The sequence below is a fragment of the Pholcus phalangioides genome, unplaced genomic scaffold (genome assembly GCF_987345545.1).
Source record: "Pholcus phalangioides strain wild (caught in Gottingen) unplaced genomic scaffold, Ppha-v1.0 ptg000018l_1, whole genome shotgun sequence".
Classification (NCBI taxonomy): domain Eukaryota; kingdom Metazoa; phylum Arthropoda; class Arachnida; order Araneae; family Pholcidae; genus Pholcus; species Pholcus phalangioides.
The window spans coordinates 2561567-2586373 of record NW_028301611.1 but is presented as its reverse complement, the minus strand read 5'-3'; the positions used below and the strand labels follow the sequence as shown (position 1 = coordinate 2586373).

General features: G+C 39.8%; 1 protein-coding gene across 2 annotated transcripts in view; it reads left to right on the top strand.

Moving 5' to 3' along the window:
* Trpm (transient receptor potential cation channel, subfamily M) overlaps positions 1-19667 on the top strand; it is a 343617-nt gene extending 323950 nt beyond the window's left edge. For both annotated transcript variants that reach the window (XM_089247633.1, XM_089247634.1), the window contains exons 20-26: positions 2731-2979; positions 4198-4372; positions 8525-8651; positions 10686-10876; positions 12966-13098; positions 14472-14829; positions 14967-19667. In XM_089247633.1, the coding sequence (XP_089103759.1) occupies positions 2731-2979; positions 4198-4372; positions 8525-8651; positions 10686-10876; positions 12966-13098; positions 14472-14829; positions 14967-15860 (2127 nt within the window). In that variant the 3' untranslated portion in view covers positions 15861-19667. The remainder of the gene's footprint in view (positions 1-2730; positions 2980-4197; positions 4373-8524; positions 8652-10685; positions 10877-12965; positions 13099-14471; positions 14830-14966) is intronic.
* The last annotated feature ends 5140 nt before the right edge of the window (positions 19668-24807 follow it).

The following is a 24807-nucleotide window of genomic DNA, read 5'->3' as shown; positions in this document are numbered from 1 at the left end:
AGAGAGCAACAGGCCTACAACGATAAATCATTCAATAATTACACTGGTGGCAGATGGCAGCACTACACACATAACAAACATTACAGAGAAACAAACTTCACGCCAGGTTTCACTACACTTGCACGCACATTCCAACATGTACCAATTCGTTAGAGGTTCCGCGGAGGAATATGGACGAGGTAAGGTCTGGACACACATATCCGCACCGTGCCAGGACCGCAGCTCGGGCGTCAGTTGGCCGTGGCTCGGCTCGTTCCTCTTCAGACCACACCTTTCCGTGTGTTGCCCGTGTCGCTGCCGTATGCTGACTACGAAGCTGTGCCGATTGCTTCAAGTCTTTAACGCAGCCGGTTTGGTGTAATCAAAATGTTCAGTAAATTAATTAACAAGAGTGATTTGGATATAATAACCCTAGCGTAAATTAACAATAATTAATTGTTCTAAACATTTCTGTAAATAATCTATACATGTATTTAAATTTTTTATTTTGGATTGATCTCCGATAGATTTTTTGTATGTGACAAACCCGCAAAAAAGGATAGGATCTATTTAATGCAGCTGAAAATAAAAAGACGGCCATTTGCTTAGTTTGACTATATGCTCTCTTGCTTATAGTTTGGAGAGAGGAGATTATTTACGGAGTGATAAAAGGGGAGAGAGAAACAAAAAAGTCATACAGGAATTAAAACAATCTGTGAGGGAGAGGGGTACTCTCTCTTCCTCACCTACACACTCGTTTTTTTTTATTCAGAGTCAACGGCCATCATAAATGTAATCATCTGTAGGGGCAGGTGGTGTCAAATTCCGATAACACCTCGGAGAAGTGTATCTCAGCTCAGTAGGAGCATATTGTACGAAAGAGCGAGCATATCTTTTACTCTGTGTGTGTGTGTGTTCGCGGAATCTTCTAAACTGAAAATTGGCTACTCTGCAGATGGCAAATGGATATTAAAATCAATAACAATTGGGGTGTTTAGTTTGCCGGGGCTTGATTCAATGATAAAGCCTCACCAGTATTCGATAGTAATTTAAAGCACTCATTGCCAAAGTCCCAGTCGCTGAAACACCTTTGTCAGATATTTAGCACAAAGGTGCTCGACTTTTTGAAAGGTGTGGGCCACTTCATTGTTTTGAAATATTTCGCGGGCTTCTTAAGTTATCCAGAAATGAATGAGTCTCGATCCTCCAAAATTATCTAAAAAGAAGTGGCACGTGCCGCTTAAGTGATCTGCAAGCGTGCCGCGGGCCACTCGAGAGATCTGGAAATGTGCCACTAACCACTCAAATAGGATAATCTGCAAATGTATCACGATCCACTTAAGTGAACTGGAGGTGTGCCGTTAGTCGCTCAAGTGATTTTGAAATGTGCTTGAGACCACTCGAGAGCCTTTTTTTGTTTTTTGTTGTCACGAGCCACATCAAATGCTTCCGAGGGCCGCATTTGGAGCACAGGACATGGGTTAAGCATTTATGGCTTAACATGTTGCATCTGATGTGAGTAACAAATTTAAAATGTCTCCTATATTTTCCCATAAGAAAAAACCCAAAATTTTCGAACCGTTTTCTATTTATATATATAATTTATGTTAAAACCAAAACAATGATTCATTTATAGAGCATCGGAAATTAAACCCAGTTAGTTTTCCCAGTTTACATTATTATTTTAACAAAAATCTCCCCGGCAAAATTTCGTTATATGCTATGTGAAACATAATTTTAAACTTTGTTTTCCCATCAAAGTTGTGAAAATGTTTATCCATATGTTTTCTACATATTACGCTAGTACCACAGTAGCGAGGCCAGGTGCGTCTAAACAATTTCGGGGCACGAAAAATGTTTAGGACACCCCCTCTCTTTAACAAGATTTCATATATTTTGTGGGAAGTGGGAATCGGCATACTGAATATACGCGAACGCTAAGAAATACCCCCATACAAAAAAAATATATATAATAACTACACAAATGTGAATTAACACAAAAATTAAGGAAAACTTTAGAATCGATGGATTAAAAATAATTGAAAGAAATTATTTCAGTACCAATGAAAATTCAGAATTAATGAAAGAAATAATTTCGGAATAGATTAAAATTTAGAATTAACGGAAGAAATAATCCCAGAACTTTTGAAAATTCAGAATTAATAAAAGTAATAATGCGGAAATTGATTAAAATCAAGAAATAAATGGAATTAATAATTCAGCAATTGATGAAAATTGAGAAGCGACATAAAATAAATGAGCTCTCTCCTCTTTTATAAAAAAAATCTGCGCTCTCTCTCTCTCCCGAGACCGCACCGTCACCGTAAAAATATAAAATAAACTAGTTGGTGACGGTGCGGACGCGGTGCGGTGACGGTGCGGATATGTGTGAACGGCTGCATTGCTTAGCAAAGAATTATTCTTTGACCGTGTGATGACCTACACTCGGCCGACGCACGTGTCGGGCACGGTGCGGATATGAGTGTCCAGACCTGTACATAATTTTGTACGAAAAAGGGCTCTTTGAGTCACACAGGGCTCTGCCATAGAAATTATATAATGGATAGGGCTCCGCGAGTGAAAAGAGGTTGAGAACCGCTGACTTTGATCAATAGAAATTTTTCAAGGATGCATCAATTATTGCAGTCGCTGTCGTACCGTAATAGAGTACACAAAGCATAGTTGTGATTATTATTATTGTTATTATTAAATATTAAGTTTTGTTATGTATAATCTTTGGCATTTACGCAGATAATAGCTTCGGAGCCAGTGAATTTCGGTCAGAAGATCGCCGTGTGGATGGAAAAGAAATGGAATCCGTGCGACTTGTGCGTCATCATATTCTTCTGGGTCGGCCTCTCTCTCAGACTGAATCCGTCGACCAAAGACACTGGCAGAGTCATCTTCTGCTTGGACATAATGTATTGGTACATACGGTCATTGGACCTGCTGAGCGTCAATAAATACCTGGGTCCGTATGTGACCATGATAGGGAAGATGGTGAGTTTTCGTCGTTATTTATTTTTCAAGTACGACTCCTCGTCACCGTAGAACATCGGCTCCCAACCGGGGGTGCCTCATGGGGTACGCGAAAGAAAATGGTAATGGCGGATTTAAAAAAAAGAAAAAAAGAATTAAAAAAATATTTAAAATAACTTTAAAAAGTAGGTACACTAATATTGTCAGTTGTGATATTAACGCTCGAGTGGCTTGGAGGTAAGATGCTAGTTTACCACCATGAAGGTTTCTGTCACGGTCCCAGGTTCAAACCCAGGGGAGAATGTATATAAGATATTTTCCCAACGAGCTTGAGGCGACCACCGATAGATGGTACCTTCGTTTCCAGCCCAACTCATTAATGGCAGTAAATTGCGATATGGCCAGAGTTGGTGTTTGATGAAGTAATTGTAACATTGAGAGAGTGAGACCCCCCCCCCCCCATCAATAAAATATTCGATGATTGAGGGATCGGCCTTCCAACCTCCGATTAGGATTGGCGCTCTCCTTCCGCGCGGGTCATCAGTGCTAGAATTCCACGAAAATCTCCTTAATTTGTCACCCATAGAAGGGTCGCACGACTGGTAAAGGCGTATTTTCCGCCATTGATCATTATTTCGTTGAAAAATGAATTCAATGGTCAAAATACGTTGGTCTCACCACAGATAGAGGAAAATCTACGGAAGGTTAGTAGAAGGAAGGAATAGAGATGTTTTACAAATGCTCTAGGTCATTCGCCTGCTTTTACCCCCGCTAGGTCAGTGTTTTGGTCCTTCACAGGCTTGCACTAGGTCACTCACTAGCCTGATCCCTCGCTCTGTATGTCACTGTTTTGCTCACTCACGTGCTTGCAAACTCTCCAGGTCACTCTTTCGCTCATTCACAGGGCTCTTGTTTTATGGGCAGAAGCGGATTTATTGAGGTTCACACAAATGTTTTCGTCTCCTCCTCCAATTCTAATAACTTTTTCGGCCACTCATTCCGCAAATTTGCCGCCCCTCTGAACTTGCCACCCTGGCTATAGTCCGCTGAGCCCCCACTGTAAATACGCCACTGGTAATAACTAATATTTAGCAGTATTATTTCAAAACTATCTCCAGATTGTTCAATAGAAATTTGGTATAGCCCGAAAATATATATGAGATATTTCAGGATTTCTGCAACACGAAATGCTGATTATAATTCCATGGTAAGATTCTTCTTTTTGTTTTTCCTCATAAGGTCATCGACATGATTTACTTCGTGGTGCTCTTGCTCGTGGTACTTATGAGCTACGGCGTTGCAAGACAGGGCATCTTGAACCCCGAAGAAGAACCATCTTGGCTATTGGTCGGACAGATCTTCTACATGCCTTACTTCATGCTATACGGAGAAGTATTCGAAGATAAAATCGATCGTGAGTTCTCCCGCATCTATCATGTGTTCACTCATTATTTTTTCCCATGAAGTGTTGTTGTGTTGGTTTTTTTTTTTAATGATTATTTCTGCTGAGTTTTGTCATGTTTTGATTATGTAGCAAAAAAAAAAAAAAAAATTTTCCTTGCTATAAATTGTTATTTCTGTGTTTGCTTACAGGGGGGACACTAATTCGTTATTACTGTATATTTCTTTCAAGAAATGCTTCTCAATGACATTTCAGTATCAATATAATAATTTCAAGTCTCTTAGTTTAAAGCATAGTTTCCCAGCCTTTTTTGCCTCATCGCCCTCTTCTTCAGAAATTTTTCTCTCCCATCGCCCCCCAACGCAATCTAACCCATAGGATCCTATGTTATACTCGTAGCTTCTACCGCCCCCCTGGAACATTCCATCGCCCCCCAGGGGGTGTTAACACCCACGTTGGGAATCACTGGTTTAAAGAAATGTGTTTCTCAACAATCTTGGCGCCTTATTTAGACACCAAGCGGCGCCTGCCAAACTGTAACGGTCGGTTTTTTTTTGGTTTTTTTTTGTTTTTTTTTTCCCACTGTGTCTCAAATTTCATTGAAAAGCATCAATTTTTCTTTTATTTTGCTCTTTAGGCGTCTATCTATGATTTGTAGCATATATTTTGTATTATGAGGGAACCATTAAAATGAATAAACAATAAGTAAACCTGTTTTTATGGCTGAAATTTGCAAAGTTTTCATGATTTTCAACTTTTTTTTTTACCAAAATCATCAGGAATATAAACTGAAACAGTAAAATGAATACAAATCATTGATATATGCCTGCAAAATATGAAGAAAAAAAATTATGCTTTTCAATGAAATTTGAGACGCAGGGGACCAAAAATGAGAGTTCAGGTTTGGCGCCTCTTGGTGTCTAAATAAGGTGCCAAGCTAGTTGAAATACATTTTTTTTTTAAACTCCTTTCACTTACAAGGTATTGGCGAGAAATTCAGATGATCTCTATTTGACGAATTGGTGATAAATATTCTCACCCAAGTGCACGTTAGAAAACAGGAAAGAAGGTAAAGGGGAAAAAAAGGAAAAGAAAAGGAAGGGAAAAAAGCACATGAAAATAGAAAAGTATAATAGATAAGAACAGATAAGAAAGAGGATAGAGAGAAGAAAGTAGGTATACGAAGTAGAGATTTTTCTCGTCTTACCCTCACCCCCACCTATTTTCTTTCACTCTTATATGTATATAGTGGAAGAATGCATCATATGTGTAGAAAAAAATCACTGATAATTGAAGGAAGGTAAAACGAACAACTTCGTAGGGTCACGACAAAGCTTCGCGATCGTGAGGAGAGAGGGAAGAAAACAGAGAGAGAGCTTGTTTGAATTTATCCCACAGGTGTTTACGTCCTTGATGATAAAAGTGACTGAACTAAGACACCTGAAATTGTCATTATATTGATACCGAAATGTCATTAAAGCATATTTAGCAAGAAATGTACAGTAGTAAGAAATTTTCATTCGAACGTCACGTGTCTCCCCCCTAACCTGAATACTTGTGAAAATGGTGGTTATTTTCCCCTCAAACACATTTGCTTCCGTGGTAAGGGGAGAATCGATATTTGTGAAATGGTCATTTGCCATTTGCTGATTGGTTGACTGGAACATTGAAAATGACGGAAAACGTTTTTCGCACTCTGACAATAATTTTAAAAACTGTAAATAACTTCTGGAGTATGAGTCACGTTTCTGGACAGTTTACAGAAAATAAAATTAGAATTGAAGTTTCAAAAATTATTGGGCTTTTCTCCCTGTCTATACTCCAATATGCGCTTCATTTTCACGTTTTAGCTTCAAAAAGTAATCGTCGCGATATTTTCGATGTGTTCTCCCTGATATATGGGTGCTTCTAGTCGAGAATTCTTTGATAAAGGTGCTCTTTTTAAGTAAGCACCCATGTTTTCTTTGAATTTGTTCAGATGAGCGTGGAGGATGTGATGTCCCACATGGAGAGACATTGGGAATTCCATTTTTCATAGATTATATATGTTTTTCCACGAGCTCAAGATGGTTTATGGTTTTGTGATTACCTATAGGAAGCCATTAACCCTGCAAACAAATATATCACAACCTTCTTTTTCAGTAGTATATTTGAGTTTTTTCCTTGGGAAGTGCTTTGTATTCCAACACATTCTTTACTGTAATAAAGCCCCCCCCCCCTCTTTTAATCTCTGCCACGTAAACGTAGGAGACACATTGCAGGTGTTTTAATTTCTCATCTAAGGAGATGTCAAATTACTTAATATTAATTTTATGTGTATACATTCTTGTAGCATTCGTACTTTTCGGAGATCGGTCATGCGAAATAAGCGAAACATTAGAGTATTTGTTCCAAAAATTTCAATATAGCCTATGACACAATACCGATAGAACCGAGACACACCCAGGCTCTATCACACAGGGTGGGTTAAGTACATCCTCCCATGGGAACTGGAGTGCCTCCGGAGATTTATTGAGTATTGAAAGTACATCACTGGCAGCAAATTCAAATCTTTATACATGGGCAGGTGCAGTCATACAGCGAGTTCCAGCCAATACAATCAAATCAAAATAGAATGTATTAAATATAATACTAATCACATGCATAAAACCAGTAAAAAACTTAATAAAAATCGGCAATGAATTAATAAAAATCGGCAATGAATTAATAAAAATCGGCTATAAATCAATAGAATCTGGCGGTAAATCAATACGACACAATACCGAATAAGGATACTCCGTGAATGCGATTACACCGTTGAATTGTATATCTGCAGTTTTCGGTCTCGGAACCAGCTATTTTTTTGTTTAGCTTAACTTTAGTTTTTTTAATGGGAAACAATTTGATGACCTTTTCGATGATTGATTGTGACGTTTCACTGCATATCCCACTTTATTTTCAATAAAATATAGTCACCCTCGGGTATTTATCATTTGTCAGATCAATAAATAGTAAATCTAGGGGAAGAACTGTCATTTTTATATATATTGCGCAGTTTTTCCTTGATACTTTCCTGCGTTTTAGGTGTATTTGATCGTAAAAACAACAATAATTTACCTCTTCCTAGTTATTTTTAGTCATAAATCATTGGGAAATGAGGTTGGCTACCCAGGAACAAAAACTAAGTTACAAAATGCTGTTGACGGCAGAGTTTTTGCGCTGTAAAGTGATCAATGAGCATTTTCGAATGAATGTGTGTCTGCTACCACTAATCTATATATATGGCATGTCCTGACTGGCTCACTGATGGACTGGCTGATTCACAGATTCATCATCACCGAGCCGAATCCACCGAAGTTATGAATATGAAATTTGCTCAGCAGTTTCATTTCATGGAGAAATGAAGACCCACTAAGAAAGGGTTTTTCAAAATTCGGCCTAAGCCGGGTTTTCCTATTAGTAGGATTTCTGCGCCATGTGTAGCGTGAAGGAGGGAATTGGTTAAAAACCTGAAATTCAGGTTTTTAAACCAATCAGCGCAGGCGCGCTCCTGGCTCCTGGGAAAACCCGGGTTAAGGGGGGCATAAAGGATTCAAAGGTTACATAGAGAAATATTGCCGAGCCGAAACTGCTGGATCTATAATTATGAAATTAGGTTGGTAGTTTTATTTCATGACGTAAAAACAAACTAAGAAGGGTTTTTTTTTTTAATTCTACCCCTAAGGGGGTCAAAAGAGGATTCAAAGGTTACATAGAGACATCACGCCTAGCCGAAACAGCTGAAGCTATAATTATGAAATCTGGTCAGTCGTTTTAGTTTGTAATGTTGAGGCTCACTAAAAAGGGATATTTCAAAATCCAACATCTAAGAGGGGGTCATATGTGGGGGGGAAGGGGGGGGGGTTTAAAGTTTATATAGCGCAATCATCGCCAAATCCAAACAGAAGAAGCTATAAATATGAAATTTGGTGAGTATTGTATGTTATAATACAGAGAATCACTACGACGGGATTTCTGAAACTTTTAACTCCTAACGGAGAGAGCAAATGTTATATGGGAGAGCATGACTGTAGAACAATTTTCAGATGACCAAATCCACGCGAGCGTAGCCGCTGGTTCCAGCTAGCAATAAAATTCATCAAACTGTTTCCAATGTTTTAATTTTTTTTAAATTTTTCTGTGAAGCTCATTGTGGAGACGGGGAAGGAGAAACGCCTTGCCGCTCTGGAATGTGGATCAATCCTGTCATCATGGCAATTTACTTACTGATTGCGAATATCCTACTCGTGAATCTTCTCATCGCAGTATTCAAGTGAGATATTATTTTATCATTCATTAAAATACACCTATGAATTTATGTGTCTATTATTACACACACTATGAATTTACCATGTGTATGCAACAGAGTTGGCTTAAAAATTCTTTTTAAATAAATGCATTTTGGGACATTTATGGGACAATGATGGCAAACCTGGCTTTCCATGATATTCTTGACGAAATGTTTTGCTTTTTTTAATATAATATAATTATTCTGCGGAACCGGGGGGGGGGGGAATTAGGGGTCTCCAAGAGCAATAAAAGTGAAAAGCAATAGGATAATATAAATAAATAGGAGAGATAATTTGCTGATCGGCAAAAGATGAATATTTAGAAATAGTTTTACGGACCGGCATGAATGAACGCCAAAGGACTTATCCCGTTGCCGAGATCTCTTTCAGTCCTGCTTCGTGGCAGAGTCTGGAACAAAGCGAGTGCACTTAACAGTCTGAGTATGTAGCTAGTGTTGTGTCTGATATTTCAGTGCTGCTTCAAATTATGAGTGAAGTACAATGTGATTGAATATTTGAAACGTTGTAGGCCTGTTGTTCTCTGTGGCGAGACATTTCAACGGGGAGATCGGCCCGCATTCGCACCTTGAAGTTGGGAAAAACCAACTTTAGAAATTCCGTAGAGGAATGCGTACAAGGTGCATGTACGGTTAAGTAGTAATAGTAGTTTTCCAACTTCGATAAACGAGCGCACGCGCGCGTGTGTGAGAGAGAGAGAGAGAGAGAGACGTTCTCCCATTTGAAAAAGTCTCTCCACAGAGAGCAAGCAGTTCTTCAACATGATATGTACATAACATGAAAACTCAATCATTGATCATGTTCATTTCAAAACATAGAAGACAGATGGCAACACCAGCAGAACAAAAACAAGCACAACTATAGTAACAACATAATTACGTTAGGGCCACGCGTACATTCTCAGGACACACGTCCCGGCCTGTACTTATGTGTCAGAAAATCCGTAAATGAATGTGTAAGATGTGCATGATGTACGATTAAGTAGTAGGCCTCTGTGGTGGCCTAGTGGTCATAGTGATGGACTCGCATCGCGAGAACCAACCAACCAAACCAACCATGTATCCGCTTTGTCCCCATGGGGGATTTAAGCTGGTCCCCCAAAGGATTTGGGCCATGATGGAAGAGTGATGCGACGCCCCATTCCAGATTCGAACCCCATTGTTGCCACAGTGATGGTCGGCTGAAGTTGGGTTTTCCATGGTTCCCAACTTCGAAGCCCGAATGCGAGACGATATCCCCGTTAAAAAGTTTCGCCTCAGAGAACAACAGTCCTACAATGACTCAAATATTCAATCATTACACTTCACTTTTGAAATATAGATGGCAGCACAGAGAAAAAAATCATTCCAGTGAGTTGTGCCGGAAGTATAAGTGTGTGTACCTAACAGTCTGCTTAGTGTTGTCTGATTTTTCAATACTGTCATCTATATTTCAGAAGTGAAGTGAGTGAAGTGCTATGATTGAATATTTGTGCCATTGTACACCTGTTGTCGATTTCCTTGGTGGCGAGACGAGGAAATCGACTCGCATTTGCGCCTCGAAGTTGGGAACCACAGGAAAACCAACTTCAGCCGACCACCACTGTAGCACCAGTGGGGTTCGAACCCGGCACCTCGCGATGCAAGTCCATCACAATCACTACTTGACCAACACACAAGCACACAGAAAAAAAAAATCAAACACAACACTACGCACTCAGACTGTTAGGTATACCCACGCGCGCACGCACGCGCACGCACACACACACACACACACACACACACACATCCAGCACAACTCACTCGGTAGTAAATCACGCAATGCGACACACCAGAGTTGCGATCAGTTTGAAAGAAAGAAAGGGTGAGTAGCAGTAGAAGTGGCTGTACGAATTGGGAGAAATGCATTCATGTATTTGTGCTGTGCTAATCATTTCCTTTATATGTGATCCATTTTAAATATCTTGATCTGATTGCATAAAATGTGAAACTCATCATTTCACTTTGATTTCCTTCCTGCAGCAACATTTTCTTCGAAGTGAATGCCATGTCGCAACAAGTGTGGAAAAGTCAACGCTTCAAGGTCGTCATGGAGTACGAGCAGAAGCCGCTTCTACCTCCGCCGCTCATAATATTCTCCCACATCCACCTTTCGGTTAAATATGTCTTCACTCGTTGGAAGGGTGTTGAGGAATCCTTCGATCATGGCTTGAGTGAGTTTCTGTTGTCTCTTCTAGCAGTTTAACACTAAAGTATTTCCTAAAGAAGAATATCAGAATTGCAGCAAGAAGACTGACTCCGTTGTCCATCAGAGGGTGATTCATGGTTTTTTTTTCTGCCTATGAGCTACTTAAATTTTTCCGCCATTCTAGCCGAATTTTTCTGGACCCGCTCATTACTCAAACTTTCTGCTCTAGACTATAGCCAACTGAGCCCACACCGCCTCTCTGTCTGTAAATCACTCTTTTGATCACTCACACATACTTGCATACGCTCTTGGTCACGTTTTTTAGTCTTTCGCTGGTGTTGTCCCTCACTCTTTAGATCGCTCTTTTGGTCGCTTTACTGACTTGGTCCCTTGCTCTCTTTCTGTCGCTCACATGCTTGCGCACTCTTTTTTTGTCACTTACATACGTGCATACGCTGTTGGTCACCTTTTTGGTCACTCTTTTAGTTGTTTACCGAGCTGATCCCACACTTTCGAAGGCACTTTTTTCGTGGTTCGCTGATCTGGTTTCTTGCTCTCTAGGTCACTCACATGCTTGCGCACTCTTTTTGTCACTCACATGCTTGCGCACTCTTTTTGTCACTCACATGCTTGCGCACTCTTTTTGTCACTCACATGCTTGCGCACTCTTTTTGTCACTCACATGCTTGCGCACTCTTTTTGTCACTCACATGCTTGCGCACTCTTTTTGTCACTCACATGCTTGCGCACTCTTTTTGTCACTCACATGCTTGCGCACTCTTTTTGTCACTAACATGCTTGCGTACTCTTTATGTCACTCACATGCTTGCGCACTCTTTTTGTCACTAACATGCTTGCGTACTCTTTATGTCACTTACATACTTGTATAAGCTGTTGGTCACTTTTTTGGTCACTCTTTCAGTTCCTTACCAAGCTGGTTCCTTACTTTCTAGGTCACTTTTTTTCGTCGCTTGCTGATTTGGTTCCTTGCTTTCTAGGTCACTCTTTCTGTCGTTCATATGCTTGCGCACTGTTTTTGTCACTTCCATGCTTGCACACGCTCTAGGCCACTCTTTCTGTCATTGACGCCCTGCTCACTCTTTTTGTCATTCACGGATTACTCACTCTTTTTGTCATTCACGGATTACTCACTCTTTTTGTCATTCACGGATTACTCACTCTTTTTGTTGTCATTCACGGATTACTCACTCTTTTTGTCATTCACGGATTACTCACTCTTTTTGTCATTCACGGTTTACTCACTCTTTTTGTCATTCACGGATTACTCACTCTTTTTGTCACTCATATCCTTGATCTTGGTAGTTTTTTTTTTGGTCACTTTTTTAGTCAGTCGCTGACTTGGTCTCTCAATCTCTAGGTCACTCTCTTGCTTGGCCACTTGCTCTCTATGTCACTCTTTTTGTCATAATTTGGTCCATCACTCTATTGGTCAATAACTGATGTGCTCCCTCACGCTATTGGTCAATAACTGATGTGCTCCCTCACGCTATTGGTCAATAACTGATGTGCTCCCTCACTCTATAGGTAATCTTTGGGACATATCCATTCAGATGGTTTCTCACTCGGTATGCCATTCTTTTAGTCGATCATTGACTTGTTCCCTTGCTTTCTGGGTCGCGCTTTTGATCACTCACACGCTTCGGAACTCTCAACGTCCTCTTTAGCTGCTCACTAACCCATTCCCTTGCTCTCTACGTCATTCAAATGCTTGCAAACTCTCTGAGTAACTCTTTCGGTCACTCACGGACCTCGCCTTCTAAGTCACTCGCACACTTACCACAACCTCTCTAGGTCACTCACTGACCTCGTGCCTCACTCTCTAGGCAGAATCGGATTTATGGCGCCCGTGGGCTATACAAGTTTTTGCCGTCGCCTTCTCGCATTGTATTTATTTTCTTGACCACTCATTTCTCAAATTCGCTAATGCCCTCTAAACCTCAGTGAAAATATGCTTCTGGTGTCCACCGTGAATCGACTTCTTTGCCATCTATGCATGTATTGATGCATAGGAAATGTGTATTAACATTTAGGAAGATGAAAATACGTAGTAGTAGTTTCGCCAATTGTGTAAAATTGATCTTGATTTTTTCCAGAACTCTTTCTTTCGGAAAGTGACGTCCAGAACATCTACGATTTCGAGCAGGAATGTGTGGAAGGTTATTTCCGTGAGAAGGAGACAAAACTCAACCATTCAACAGAGGAACAAGTCAGATTCACTACCGAAAGGTGTAGTAAAAATTTGTAACTATATCCTGGCTAACGCTACCGCCAAAATGAGTGGGGAGGAAATACATCTCAAGACAAAAACATTTTTTTGAAATAAAACCATGGGCCACGCCAATCCCGTCTATAGCATAAGGCTTCCGCTCGAATCCCGTAGCGTCATCGAAGAAGGCCATCTCACCTATAGCCATTCGGTATACTACAAAAAAGGGTAAAGATGGCGCATGCGTCTATCTACTATATTGAATGGCTATAGGTGAGATGACCTTCTTAAGTGACGTCACGAGCTTCGCGTGGAGGCCTTCTGCTATAGATGGTATCGGTCACGCCCGCTTATTCAAAATATACAGTCGAACCTCGTTAGTGCGTCACCCGGTTAACACGTCACTCCCCTTACCGGGTCACTTTTTATAAGTCCCAATTGTCCTCAGGTAGGAATTGGCACAGCTATGGCTTACTCCGTTTAACGAATCACTCCGCTTACTAAGTCATATTTTTGCTCCCCCCAAGAGGGACTCATTAACGAGGTTTGACTGTACGTGGTGCATTGCCCTCCCACCTAAATCAAAAGTTGCCAAAATATGGCAAACTTGCTCTCATCATGAAGTGTGAATAAAAATTATACCTTCCAGTCACAGAAAATTACGGAAGGAAAAAAATTATTTTATCTCTATTTTTTTCTCTCTCTCTCTCTCTAACGATATTGTATGTGTGAAGGGAAAATATTTTTCCCCCTTACTTCCAAGGGCCATTTTTACTCTTTTCGCTCTTTTTGGCGCAAGGGACTCGTGAACATGCGCCGAAAATGGCTGACAAGAAAATTGCTGTTAAGCGCATCTTATTTTGGCGATAAAATTTTTCGGCACCTTATACTAGGGGTTTCTAACCTTTTGTATTCCTCTGGCCCTTTCCGCCCATAGAACGAAGGCCACGGATTCCTCTACAATATAATATCCAGCTTAAAATAATGCAAAAACAATAAGTAAATCGTTTATTTGTCCAAGCTCTCGTGACCTCCAGAACCTTTTCGAGAACCCCCAAGAGTCCGTGGACCCCTTGATAAGAACAACTGCCCAATACCGATTCCCACATCCTCTATCGTAGATGAATCTAGTAAAGCTTGCTTAGATATACAAGTCTCAGTAGTGTACGCAGGATTTTCTGGGGGGGAGGGTCACATTTTTTTCCGGGGGGTGACTTTTTCATTGAAAAGTTACACGATAATCAGGACGATAATCACGTCATAAGGGAAACACTGCCCCCCCCCCCCTTTGCATACGCCAATGTAAGTGACATAATAGATGCGTCAAAGGTTAACATGCAGTATATTTATATCAAAAAAATATTAATAATTCACTTTTATTTCCAATTGTTAGGGTCGAGATGATGTCTCAGCGAGTGGAGGACATCAACCACAGGGAGAAAGAGTCCAGTGCATGTATAAAAACTCTGGAATTCAGACTCACGAAACTGGAAGACCTCGCTGAGCAGACCGCTGCTTCTTTGGCCGTTATACACAGGTACATCGTGACGTCGATGGCCGAACCCAACACTAGCACGAGCCAACCCCGGATGCCATCGATGCCTTCCATAACTGACGAAGAGGAGCCTTTCGACGAAGGAGATCAACAGAACGCATACAAGCGCCCTCTTACAGTATCCATGTCAGTCGACACACCAAAAATCATACGCATAATCAGTGATGACGATGATGAACACGACATTTCTCAGAGGGTAATATACGTTTTCATGTCCGCAATGTAGTGAAAAGAGGAGATATATCGCTGTTAATTACTGCGTAGTTTGTGTGTGCGCGTGAGGCACTCAGTGTAGCCTCATTCTGATGTTTTTTTCTGTTACTTTCATTGCAGTCTTCCCCAAGCAGAGTACAGTTTTCTGACCCAGAACATGATCCTCCGACGATTCCGATGAACCTGTCAGCCAACGGAGACAGACCAAAGAACCCCGCCGGGTCCCAACGCCGCTTGTCCCGAACAGCCATAGACCGACTTGGTGTCATGAGAAGGCAGAGTACCGTCGCTGCACGAGAGACATTCGCTTCCAGCATGGCCTCCGAGCAATCTGTAGAAGAACCCACCCCGCCCCAGTTTCCCATGCTTCGACGCGGCAGCAGCATCTCCCAGCTAGAAGACCACCGGCCCACGAACTTGCTGCCCAGGAAGCCGACAGTCGAAAGAAGCCTTTCTTCTGTAAGTTGCCTGCGGAAGACCAACGATGCTCTGTTCCCTCCCAGGCCCCACCTGTCACTAACCCGGGGCGAGTACACAAGCATCACCGACGACCTGGAGGCCTTCTCCATCTCCAGGCAGTACAGGCCCGGTGTCGTCTCACCTTCATCGTCGAGCTTCGTCGCGCCATCTTTCTCGAGACAGAGCAGCTCCGAATACCAGAACCTGCTGTCTGTGGAGAGCGAGATCCTGCACGACGCCGAGGAAGCAGATTATCATCTGATGGGTAACATCATACAAAAGAGACTGCACAGGGATTCCGAGAACCTCACCATGAGCCTGGACGACCTATGCAGCATCAACGAGGACACAGACAACGACGAGGATGACTCTAGGAAGGATTTCGGACTCAGGGTCGGAGGCGGAATCAGCCCGTCTCCTTCGGCTCCCAATGTCACTATACAACCAGCTTCGTCGGACAGCTCGCCGGACGAGCCGCTGCCGAAGTCCCAGTCAGCTCATTCCATTCAATCTCTGAACAATAAGCGATCGGGGGAAGCCGAGACAACTTGCTAAAAATGTTGCGCGTCGTAAAGTACTGTAGAGGACGAGAGATGGAGCGAGTATTCTCAGAGTGACACCCCTCTCCCTTACTAGTTGATACGCAGCGTCTGTCATCCAACCTGGTTAGAAAGTATTCTTCACCAATAAATACCAATTCATGCAACCTTGCAAGTTGACTGAACTGCAAACCTCTGCAAGAGATTGCCTTTGGTATGAATTGAATGTTTGAGATCATGAAAAGTTGTCATGCCATTGGCTGCAGCATACAGATGGTAAAGTCTAATTTGTCTCACAAGACTAAACTTCTCGTACATAAGTATTTAATTTGAGCCCATTGGAAATGTATCAATATTGTACACACTGTCGTCAAAGGAAAACATTTTGTGGTCTACTGTACTGTTAACCCAATATGCAATCCTCAGAGAAAACGATCTAAGTTGAGCAGTTTACTTTCTTTTGAGCTGGACTTAGGGTCAGCAATTGTGGAAAAGCCCAGAATTATGTCAGCTGAATTTCTCAGCATTAGGAAAAAGACAAAATTCAACAGTCAGCGTCACTTCGACCTCTCGACAGTCAAAGAGGCGAGATGAGTTTTATTGGAATTATCATACGTCCCGTTAAGTCCATGTTTTTATGGACCTATTATGTCTCTTGGTGGTGGGATTTGATTTGAGTGTAGCAGTGACGGGTAATTTAACTTGCTGTTTTTGGTGATGATTGGCGAATTTGCACTGATTGGCAATGACTATTCTGGTGTCACGTTCCCGCTTCCCCGCCTTTGGATTTTATTTTCATCCATGAAACATCCCTGTTTTTTTTCTAGAAAATTCCCTTCTGAATTTGATTTTGTACGGCATTTAGAGATCCCCTCAAAAATCATCCCAATTCACATTCTTCAAAGTTGGTAGCTATGTAAGAGAGAGTTTAATGACTGTTTATAAACAGGTTTTTGGAATCATTTTCGTTCCTACGATTCACTGAGAATATTGGTGAAACATTGATGTAAATAATAAATAAGCTTTGAGGTATTTCATGATCTCATCAGGGTAATGTCGCGACGAATGTAATTCGTACTCTGAAAGGATTCCTTCAAACTATTCGAGTATGAGACATTTTTTTGACAAGACAAGTGTAGTTATTACAAAATTTTTCTCCGCCATCGAACCGAACTCTGAGAATACATTCTCTCTATCTCTTATCTCTCATGAAAAAGCGAAAGCTATTCAAAATTCGAACAATTGCTCGCTTTTTTTCTATATATATGCCTTACATTATTCTCCTAATGCTTCCTAAATTCATCCTCGAATGGTCATTTGAGACGTTTGAGTAGTATGTGCGTATGGATAGTAGCCGCACTAACTGCTGCAGTTCAGTCATAAAAAGGTGCTACGTGTCAAAACAGAGAGACTCCTTTTTCGACCTTATCTGCTGATTATTTTATTATTGAGAAATTTTCAAGCTATGGTATATATACACACACAAGATTCTTAAAAGGCTCGTTTTGTTGTTAAACTGAGTGTCATCTGTCGGCCATTTGATTTTGCTCGTAGTGACTCTCTGTCTTTTAATTGACGAGAATCCTGCGAAAATCTAATCAATTCCTTATCAAGTTGTTGATCGCTTTCTTCGTTGTATCAATTTGATACCAAGTTCTCAGAAAAGTGAAACTGTTTTTCAGATTGATGACACCATTTTTACATAGCCAACACGCTGAATCAACTAGCCTACCTATACGAGCGTGAAATCCCATGATAACTTCAAGTTCAACTCTCTCTCTCGTGTGGATTCCGGAAGTAATTCCGAAAAAAAAAAATTCCAACTGCTGACTCCGTGATATTTCATATAAATGAGTAAAGAATGTCCCTTAAATTCGTAAAAATTGAAGGAATTGGTGTTTTTCAATGCGGTTGGTGGAAAGTTACTCTCACGAAGGGTTGTTGTTTGTTGGTTTAGGCGTGGGTGTTTTTTTCTTGTTTTTTTTTTTTTGAGAAAAAATTTAGTTTAAGTATTTGTCGACGGAGAGCGCTGCACGAAAGCAAATCACAGAAAACATGATAATCGTAGTCATAAAATGCAGGGTAGTGCCGTATTCACCGACATGTTTTAAACTGTAGTCACAATTTTTGGATAAGAGATGAGAGATCAACATAGATTGGTTAAAAAACCTGAATTTTTTTAAGCAATCCGGCTCGATCTCTTATCAAAACATTTTGGCTATAGTTTAAACCATGTTGGTGAATACAGCGCGTATGCAAATAACACCTCATTTCTGAATTATACGGTTATTGGAGCCATGCCCCCCCCCCCACAAAGGTGGGGCTGATAGGGTTCTAGCCCTTGGGCCTGGGATGATTCTCATCATTATTGTTTTTTTATGCTACAAATTAATTATAGAGTGGTCCCCGTGAAAAGTCTGGCCTGGGGTGCCCATCAAAGGTCTCAGCCTAGGGTTCCTGCTCCAGGATGTGAGGGCCATGATTGGAGCTTACATAAGGTTTTCATTGCGATATTAATATTGGTGGATGAAGCACTACTGGCGAAGTTGTTTTAACACAGCCAGGAACCGCCAGTTGGAGCGTTTCGGACACAGAAAAGAAGAAAAAAAATATTCAGGTCCAAAATTCTGTGACTTGCTTTTTTGCAATGTCCTCTATTGACAAAAATTTGAACTGCGTTCCCCCCTCCCACACCAAAAAAAAATTGTTTTTCCCAAACAATATTCAAATACGCCAATTCTTTCAATTTTTAATCATTTTTAAACTATTAACGGATCTATGGGATAACCTGTATTTGTTGCTTTATTTCGGTTTAGTGGGAACACAGGGAGTGTCAAACCAGGTCTATAATTAGCCGAAGTTGATATAGGAAAATAACTCCATTCAGCTGAATATTCTAAAAGTGATAACTATCATTTAACAAATACGTATTTCTTATTTTCGTTAGATAAAATCAATCTGTTAATTAATTAATGTAAATTTTTGTGGGGAATCTTCAATTTTATCGCGGAAATCTGGGCATTCGACCTGGTTTTTTTCGCTAACGTGAGAGTGAGAGGGAAAAGTGCTTCGTACATTAGCAAATTCAGTACTCAGTTTGCGAAATCCGGTTATTGTATTAGCGAAGATTAGCTAGTACATTACTGTATCGAGCATGGTTTTGCATTAACGAGAGAATAATCGAAAAAAAAATAATCGAAACACACAATAATCGAAAAAAAAACTGCAGATTTAAATTATGTTAATAAAGTTTTTTCGACGATATATCGTAAACATAGTGTCCCATAAATTCGTCAATAGTTTAAACATTAATTGAAATTGAAGGAATTTTATATATATTCAAATTCCATTTATATATACACACAGAAAAGTTATTTACAGGAACGGTAATTTTCTTTGGTAACAGGAAAAAAAAAGTTGGTTCAAATTTTTGTCGATAGAGAGAGCTTCAATATTGTTTAACGAATATTTCAGACACACAAAAGGTTGAAGAAAATTCCATAGAATTCTGTGATTCTTTTTTCGTGCAGTGCCCTCTATCAAGAAAAATTTGAATTTTCTACCAAAAAAAAAAATACCCCTCCGTGCCCAACTTTTTCGCTTCAAGTATACGAATTCCTTCAATTTTGAAACTAGTATTTGCGAACTTGAGGGACATCCTGCATTTTACAAGATGGTTCAAAATTCCGTGTAAAAATTTCCCTGATGGTAATTGCGGTCATAGTTTCCAATTAATGTCCATCTCTCTCAAAAAATTTACCTGGATTTTTGACCCATCCGGTAAATAACACTTTCTAGCATGAAAAAAAAAAAGATTTATAAACTTTTCTAACCCGTTTATACCGCTTTCTACCTGTTGTTGTTTACTTCTACCATAGTATATAGAGATCTACACACTATATATAAATACTCCTTAAATTGTGCACTTACGCCGCTATAATCTATGCACTTTGTACATAAAATATACTATGAAATTATGGAGCAAAAAAAAATTATTTTGCAGTTGTATACATGCATATTATACAGAAGAAAAAAAAAACATACTTATTGCGCTCTTAGAAATTTTAGAGCTTATGAACAACCCCTTTGAATGAACTGAAAAAATGCACAACCCTCCTCTGATCATGAGCATGATGGCAATCTAATTTATTGGAACAGGAAAACAAGGAGCAGTTGCACAATATTTTGTGCTTTAGTGTCTTTCGATATATTTATTCCAAATTATAATATATAAATATCTATAAAAAATAATTGTTCGTATATTATATGTGTATGTTACAAGCAATCATGTTCGTTGAAGAGTTATAGTGTAAATATACATATAAAAATATATATACACGCACACATGATGGATTGGGAATTTACTGATGGGAATAAAGATTATATATGAATCTGTGCTTGGTGTTGAATTTCATTTTATAATATATGATTCCAAAATCATAATATGTGGTTCCAGATCCATTACAACTGATTTCAGAATCATGATATGTGATTACAAAATCACAGTAAGTAATTCCAGAATTATAATATGTGATTCCAGAATTATAATACGTAAATCCAGAATTATAATATGTAAATCCAGAATTCATAATATGTGATTCTATCGGCCGTATTCACCAAGACAGTTTAAACTACGATCGCAGATGAAAGGATTGACAATCGAAATGGATTGGTTAAATTAAGGATTTTAACCAGTCCGTGTGTGTGTGTCCATCGCTAATCCTTTAAACTGTGATTGTAGTTTAAACTGTGTTGTGAATACGGCCGTAAGTCATAATAAGTGATTCAGAATCGTAACATGATTCCAGTCATAGTAAGCGATTAGAGAATCGTAACATGATTCCAGTCATAGTAAGCGATTAGAGAATCATATATGGTTACGAAATCATTTGCCATTCCAGAGTTATTTTAGGTAGGGCTTGTCCGATTAATTTCGAGTCGGTTTATAGATCATTGTTAATCGCAGTTGAAAAAAATTTTGAGTTGATCTACTTGATCAATCCGATTAAAGTTCGAATAAAATTACGTAAAATGTTGGCAATTTAACTGGATTCGAAACCGGTTAGATGTCTTAAATTAATGTGTCAATATACTACCCTGTATTTTTCTGTATTTATTCCCTGTATTTTTATTTCTGTTAATGGACCGACAAACTCGGAGAGGGAGTTGTTAGTAGACATCAACAGGCACAAAAATTGCAATGGAACATGGTGTCGCAAACCACGTTAAGAAGGTTAAAATCGTGAAAAACGCATGCAGGTTTCGACGTCACGCTGGAACGACAAAAAAGTACAATAATAACTACAAAAAGATTTATTTGATTAATTATTACAAGAGTTGTTGGAAGTGGCGGCCGATGACGTCATTGCATGGTCTACAACGACGTAAAAACGATTCCCGGACGCGCTCGAAGATATCATGTATGCTTTTGATGTCTGCCGCAGCGTCGACAATCAGCGCTATGAGATATTGGTTCAAATGTGTGTCCACAGGCGTCACATAAATGGTGGTAACGTTAGATATGGTGAGCGAACCCACGAACGCATTCGGCGATCAACTGACAACCACCTTCCATCTCCTCTGGAATCAGAGCCTGCATGTGTTTTTCGCGATTTTCACACTCTCAACGTGGTTTGCGACACCATGTTCCATTGCAATTTGTTCCTCTTGATGTTTACTGACAATCCCCTGAATTTGTCGGTCCATTAACAGAACACCCTGTATAACATTTTGGATAAGGAACCATATTTTAAAATATTTGAAACAATATTTTTTAATAAATTTTTTTTCGGCACAGGGGAAATTCCAATCAATTCAACGAAAACTGGTGATTTCAGTTTCAAAAATTGAGTTTGATGAGAATTTTAGAAGACAAGACCAAAATTTATTGTCTCGATTATGAACAGTAGTTTTTCGTATTTTCTTGGAAGCATCAGCTTCTCTCCTCACATGTGGACGTGGTCAACACTTTCTGCGAAGCCTTGACGTCACTGAAACGTCCATTTCACGTGTAGCCATTGGATATAGCAAGCCCCGACGTATGCGAAATTCTTACCTTTTTTTGGTGTATATAATGACTATAGGTGAAATAGACGAGACGTCACTATTAGGTGACGTCACGAGCTTCCCACGAAGGCTTTCTGCTATAGAAGGTGTTGGCGTGGTAGCCGAGGTCGATAAGGTACTCGCCTAAAATACCAAGGGATGTTTTTCGCGAGTTCGATACCCGGTTCGTCCTTGTCAGAGACTTTCCTAGCCCAACAACAGAAACGAAGACATGACCACAGAAAAAGAATTGCTACCGCAGGGAGTCCCACATCGATGGGTTAGCGCACCCAACTTCTCGGTGAGCATAAAGAAAAGGCTGACGTTCCGAATCGGCAATAAATTGTTGATCTAGCTCTAATTAACCTTCGTGTGCTGAAAATAACCGTGGTGCGACACAAAAATGATCAAATAATCTCTCCTCACAAGTACCATTTGTGAGGCGTTTCTAGGAAAACAAGCAATAGTATGATCGAAATCAGTGTTTGAACTAAAATAATTGATTTTTTTAATGACAAGATCTAAGACTTTTGGATTTTGGTTCTTGGACTATTTTCCTCTCTTGGACCGAGAGAAGAAATTCTAGGATTTGACAAACATTTTTGGCATATTAAATTGCTTCGAGAGGGTATAGCCTCAATTTCTTTATTCCTATATTTGTTTACATCTGCCGAATAAGTGCGTTAGAAATTAATTATATATATTTTTATAGCATCTATTGCTGTTATTGTTTTGATTACAAAAAATATTCGATTGAAGTTCGATCAATCGGTCGACTAATCGATTAAAAAATTTTTAAGTAACCAGTTAAAAATTTTAATCGATTACCAGCCCTAATTAGAATTGATTCCAGAATCACAGTATGTGATTCCATAGTCATTATAAATGATTCCATAGTCATTAGAAATAATTCCTGAATCATAATAAGTGATTCCATAATCATTACAAATGATTATACTAAGAACTTCCAAGAAGACAAAAGAATTTGTATTATTTTTTTCGCCACCATTGTGAACCAAGTACGCAGTATAATACAAGGCCAGAACAAGGACAAGGTGTCAACTGCCAGGGTGGAAAAATTTAGGGATGGACAATTATAAGTGGGAACAAAGATGTAAAATTATCAAATTTTAAAGATGGCGGGCGGGGGGGGGGGGGGGGGGAGGTTGCAAAATTATGTTTGCCCCAAGCAGCAAAAATCCTAGTTACGTGGCCTTGGTATATATAATACAGTAAAGTTTCTCTTTTACCGTCACCAGCGGGACAAAAAAAAAATCGCCCGCAAAGAAGGGTGACCGCACCTGAGTTGTGTCCGTTCAGAGGGGTATTACTGTATATAGAAGAGAACATATAAAAAATTCAGGACCTGTTCAAACTAAAATGAGATCGTATTTAGTGAACTGTATACAAAATTATGCGAGTATATTCTAGGAATGCTTACAGTATTAATATACAAAAAACAATAATATATAATTTTAAATACATAGTGTATTTCAGTATACAGCATTTGCTGTCGGTGAGCAAACAAAGATATTCCCAAAATGGATGTTGCGGTTTTCTTCTTTCAGAGCTGGTTTTTTTTTTTCGGACTGTGTCTTTCATACTATACTCGGGCAAGCTGGGCCATGGTTAGAATAGCATCTGCCCTGCTTGGAGGCAACTTGGGTTCTTGGTTCTGGGAATTCCAATGGCGATTAGTCATGTGTGGAACGAAAGAAAAAAAAATACAAATGTTAAACACTCATACCAATGAACAGGGGCGTCTGAAGTGTTTCGAACCTGTAGGTGCTCGTCTTCATCTTCATATAGGAAAGTTTTATTCCTCTGGTTCAACTGTGAGGGTGCTCAGACCGTCTCCCCAGATTTCCATGGGTGCTCGAGCACCCACAGTATCCCAGACTCCGATGCCATTGTCAATAACGAAATATATGCTTCAGCGTGAAAAAAAAAAAAAAATCCTCAGAGAAAAAGAAAAATAATTCCGGAAACCTGAAAAGAGAGGAGGAGGATAAAATAGCAAATTCTCTGAAATCTAGAAGGACGCTTGAAATGTGAGATAAAAAAAGGAGACGCGTCTGGTAACCCTAAGGAAAACAGGTAAAAAAACGGGACATTTTTCTAAAAATTGAAACTGCTGAGATAACTATTTTATGGGAAATTACATGTCCTATGGTGTTATCTTATTTCTTTCAAGCTCTTTCTCTAACGGGCCGTTCAAGTATGATGGCAGCAAATTTTCACTCCCCCCCCCCGTCAGCAAAAGTCAGTGAAACTCTAACCCCCCCCCCCCCCTCCATTGTTAGGAAAATTTCGTTAGCTCTGTACCCCTACCGCTTACGCATATTGGGGGGATCAGAGACATACGTGTGGGGGGGGGGCTCATCGCCCCCTTCCCCACCCCCAGATGAAAAAATTAAAATTTCTCGAAAGCAAATATCTTTGTTATTATAATCCATTTCTGTTAATTTCAATGCTATTTCAAGGCTAAGAACTCAAAATTTATTTTTAAGAAATTCATTGCGACCCACCCTCTAAGCCATACATGGTATACCCTTGTCCCGAGGACCGAATGGGGCCCTGAGGGTTACGATGTGGCCTGTATCCCTCAAACCTAATTTTGTAAAAATGAACTAAGCGACACATTTACAGATCGCTGAAGTCACCCGTGACACAGTTCCAGACTATTTAAGCAGTCCATGGAACTTTTTCAGATCACGCAAGTAGGCCTGTGGCACACTCACAGATCACTTAAGAGACCCGCGACACACTTCCAGAACATTTAAGAGATCCGTGGCACATTTAGAGATCCCTTGAGTGACATATGGAAAAGTTCTCCAGTGCGGTTTTACATTACTCAAGTTACCCGCGGTACATTCCCAGATTACTTAAGTGAACCGTGACATAATCACGGATCACTT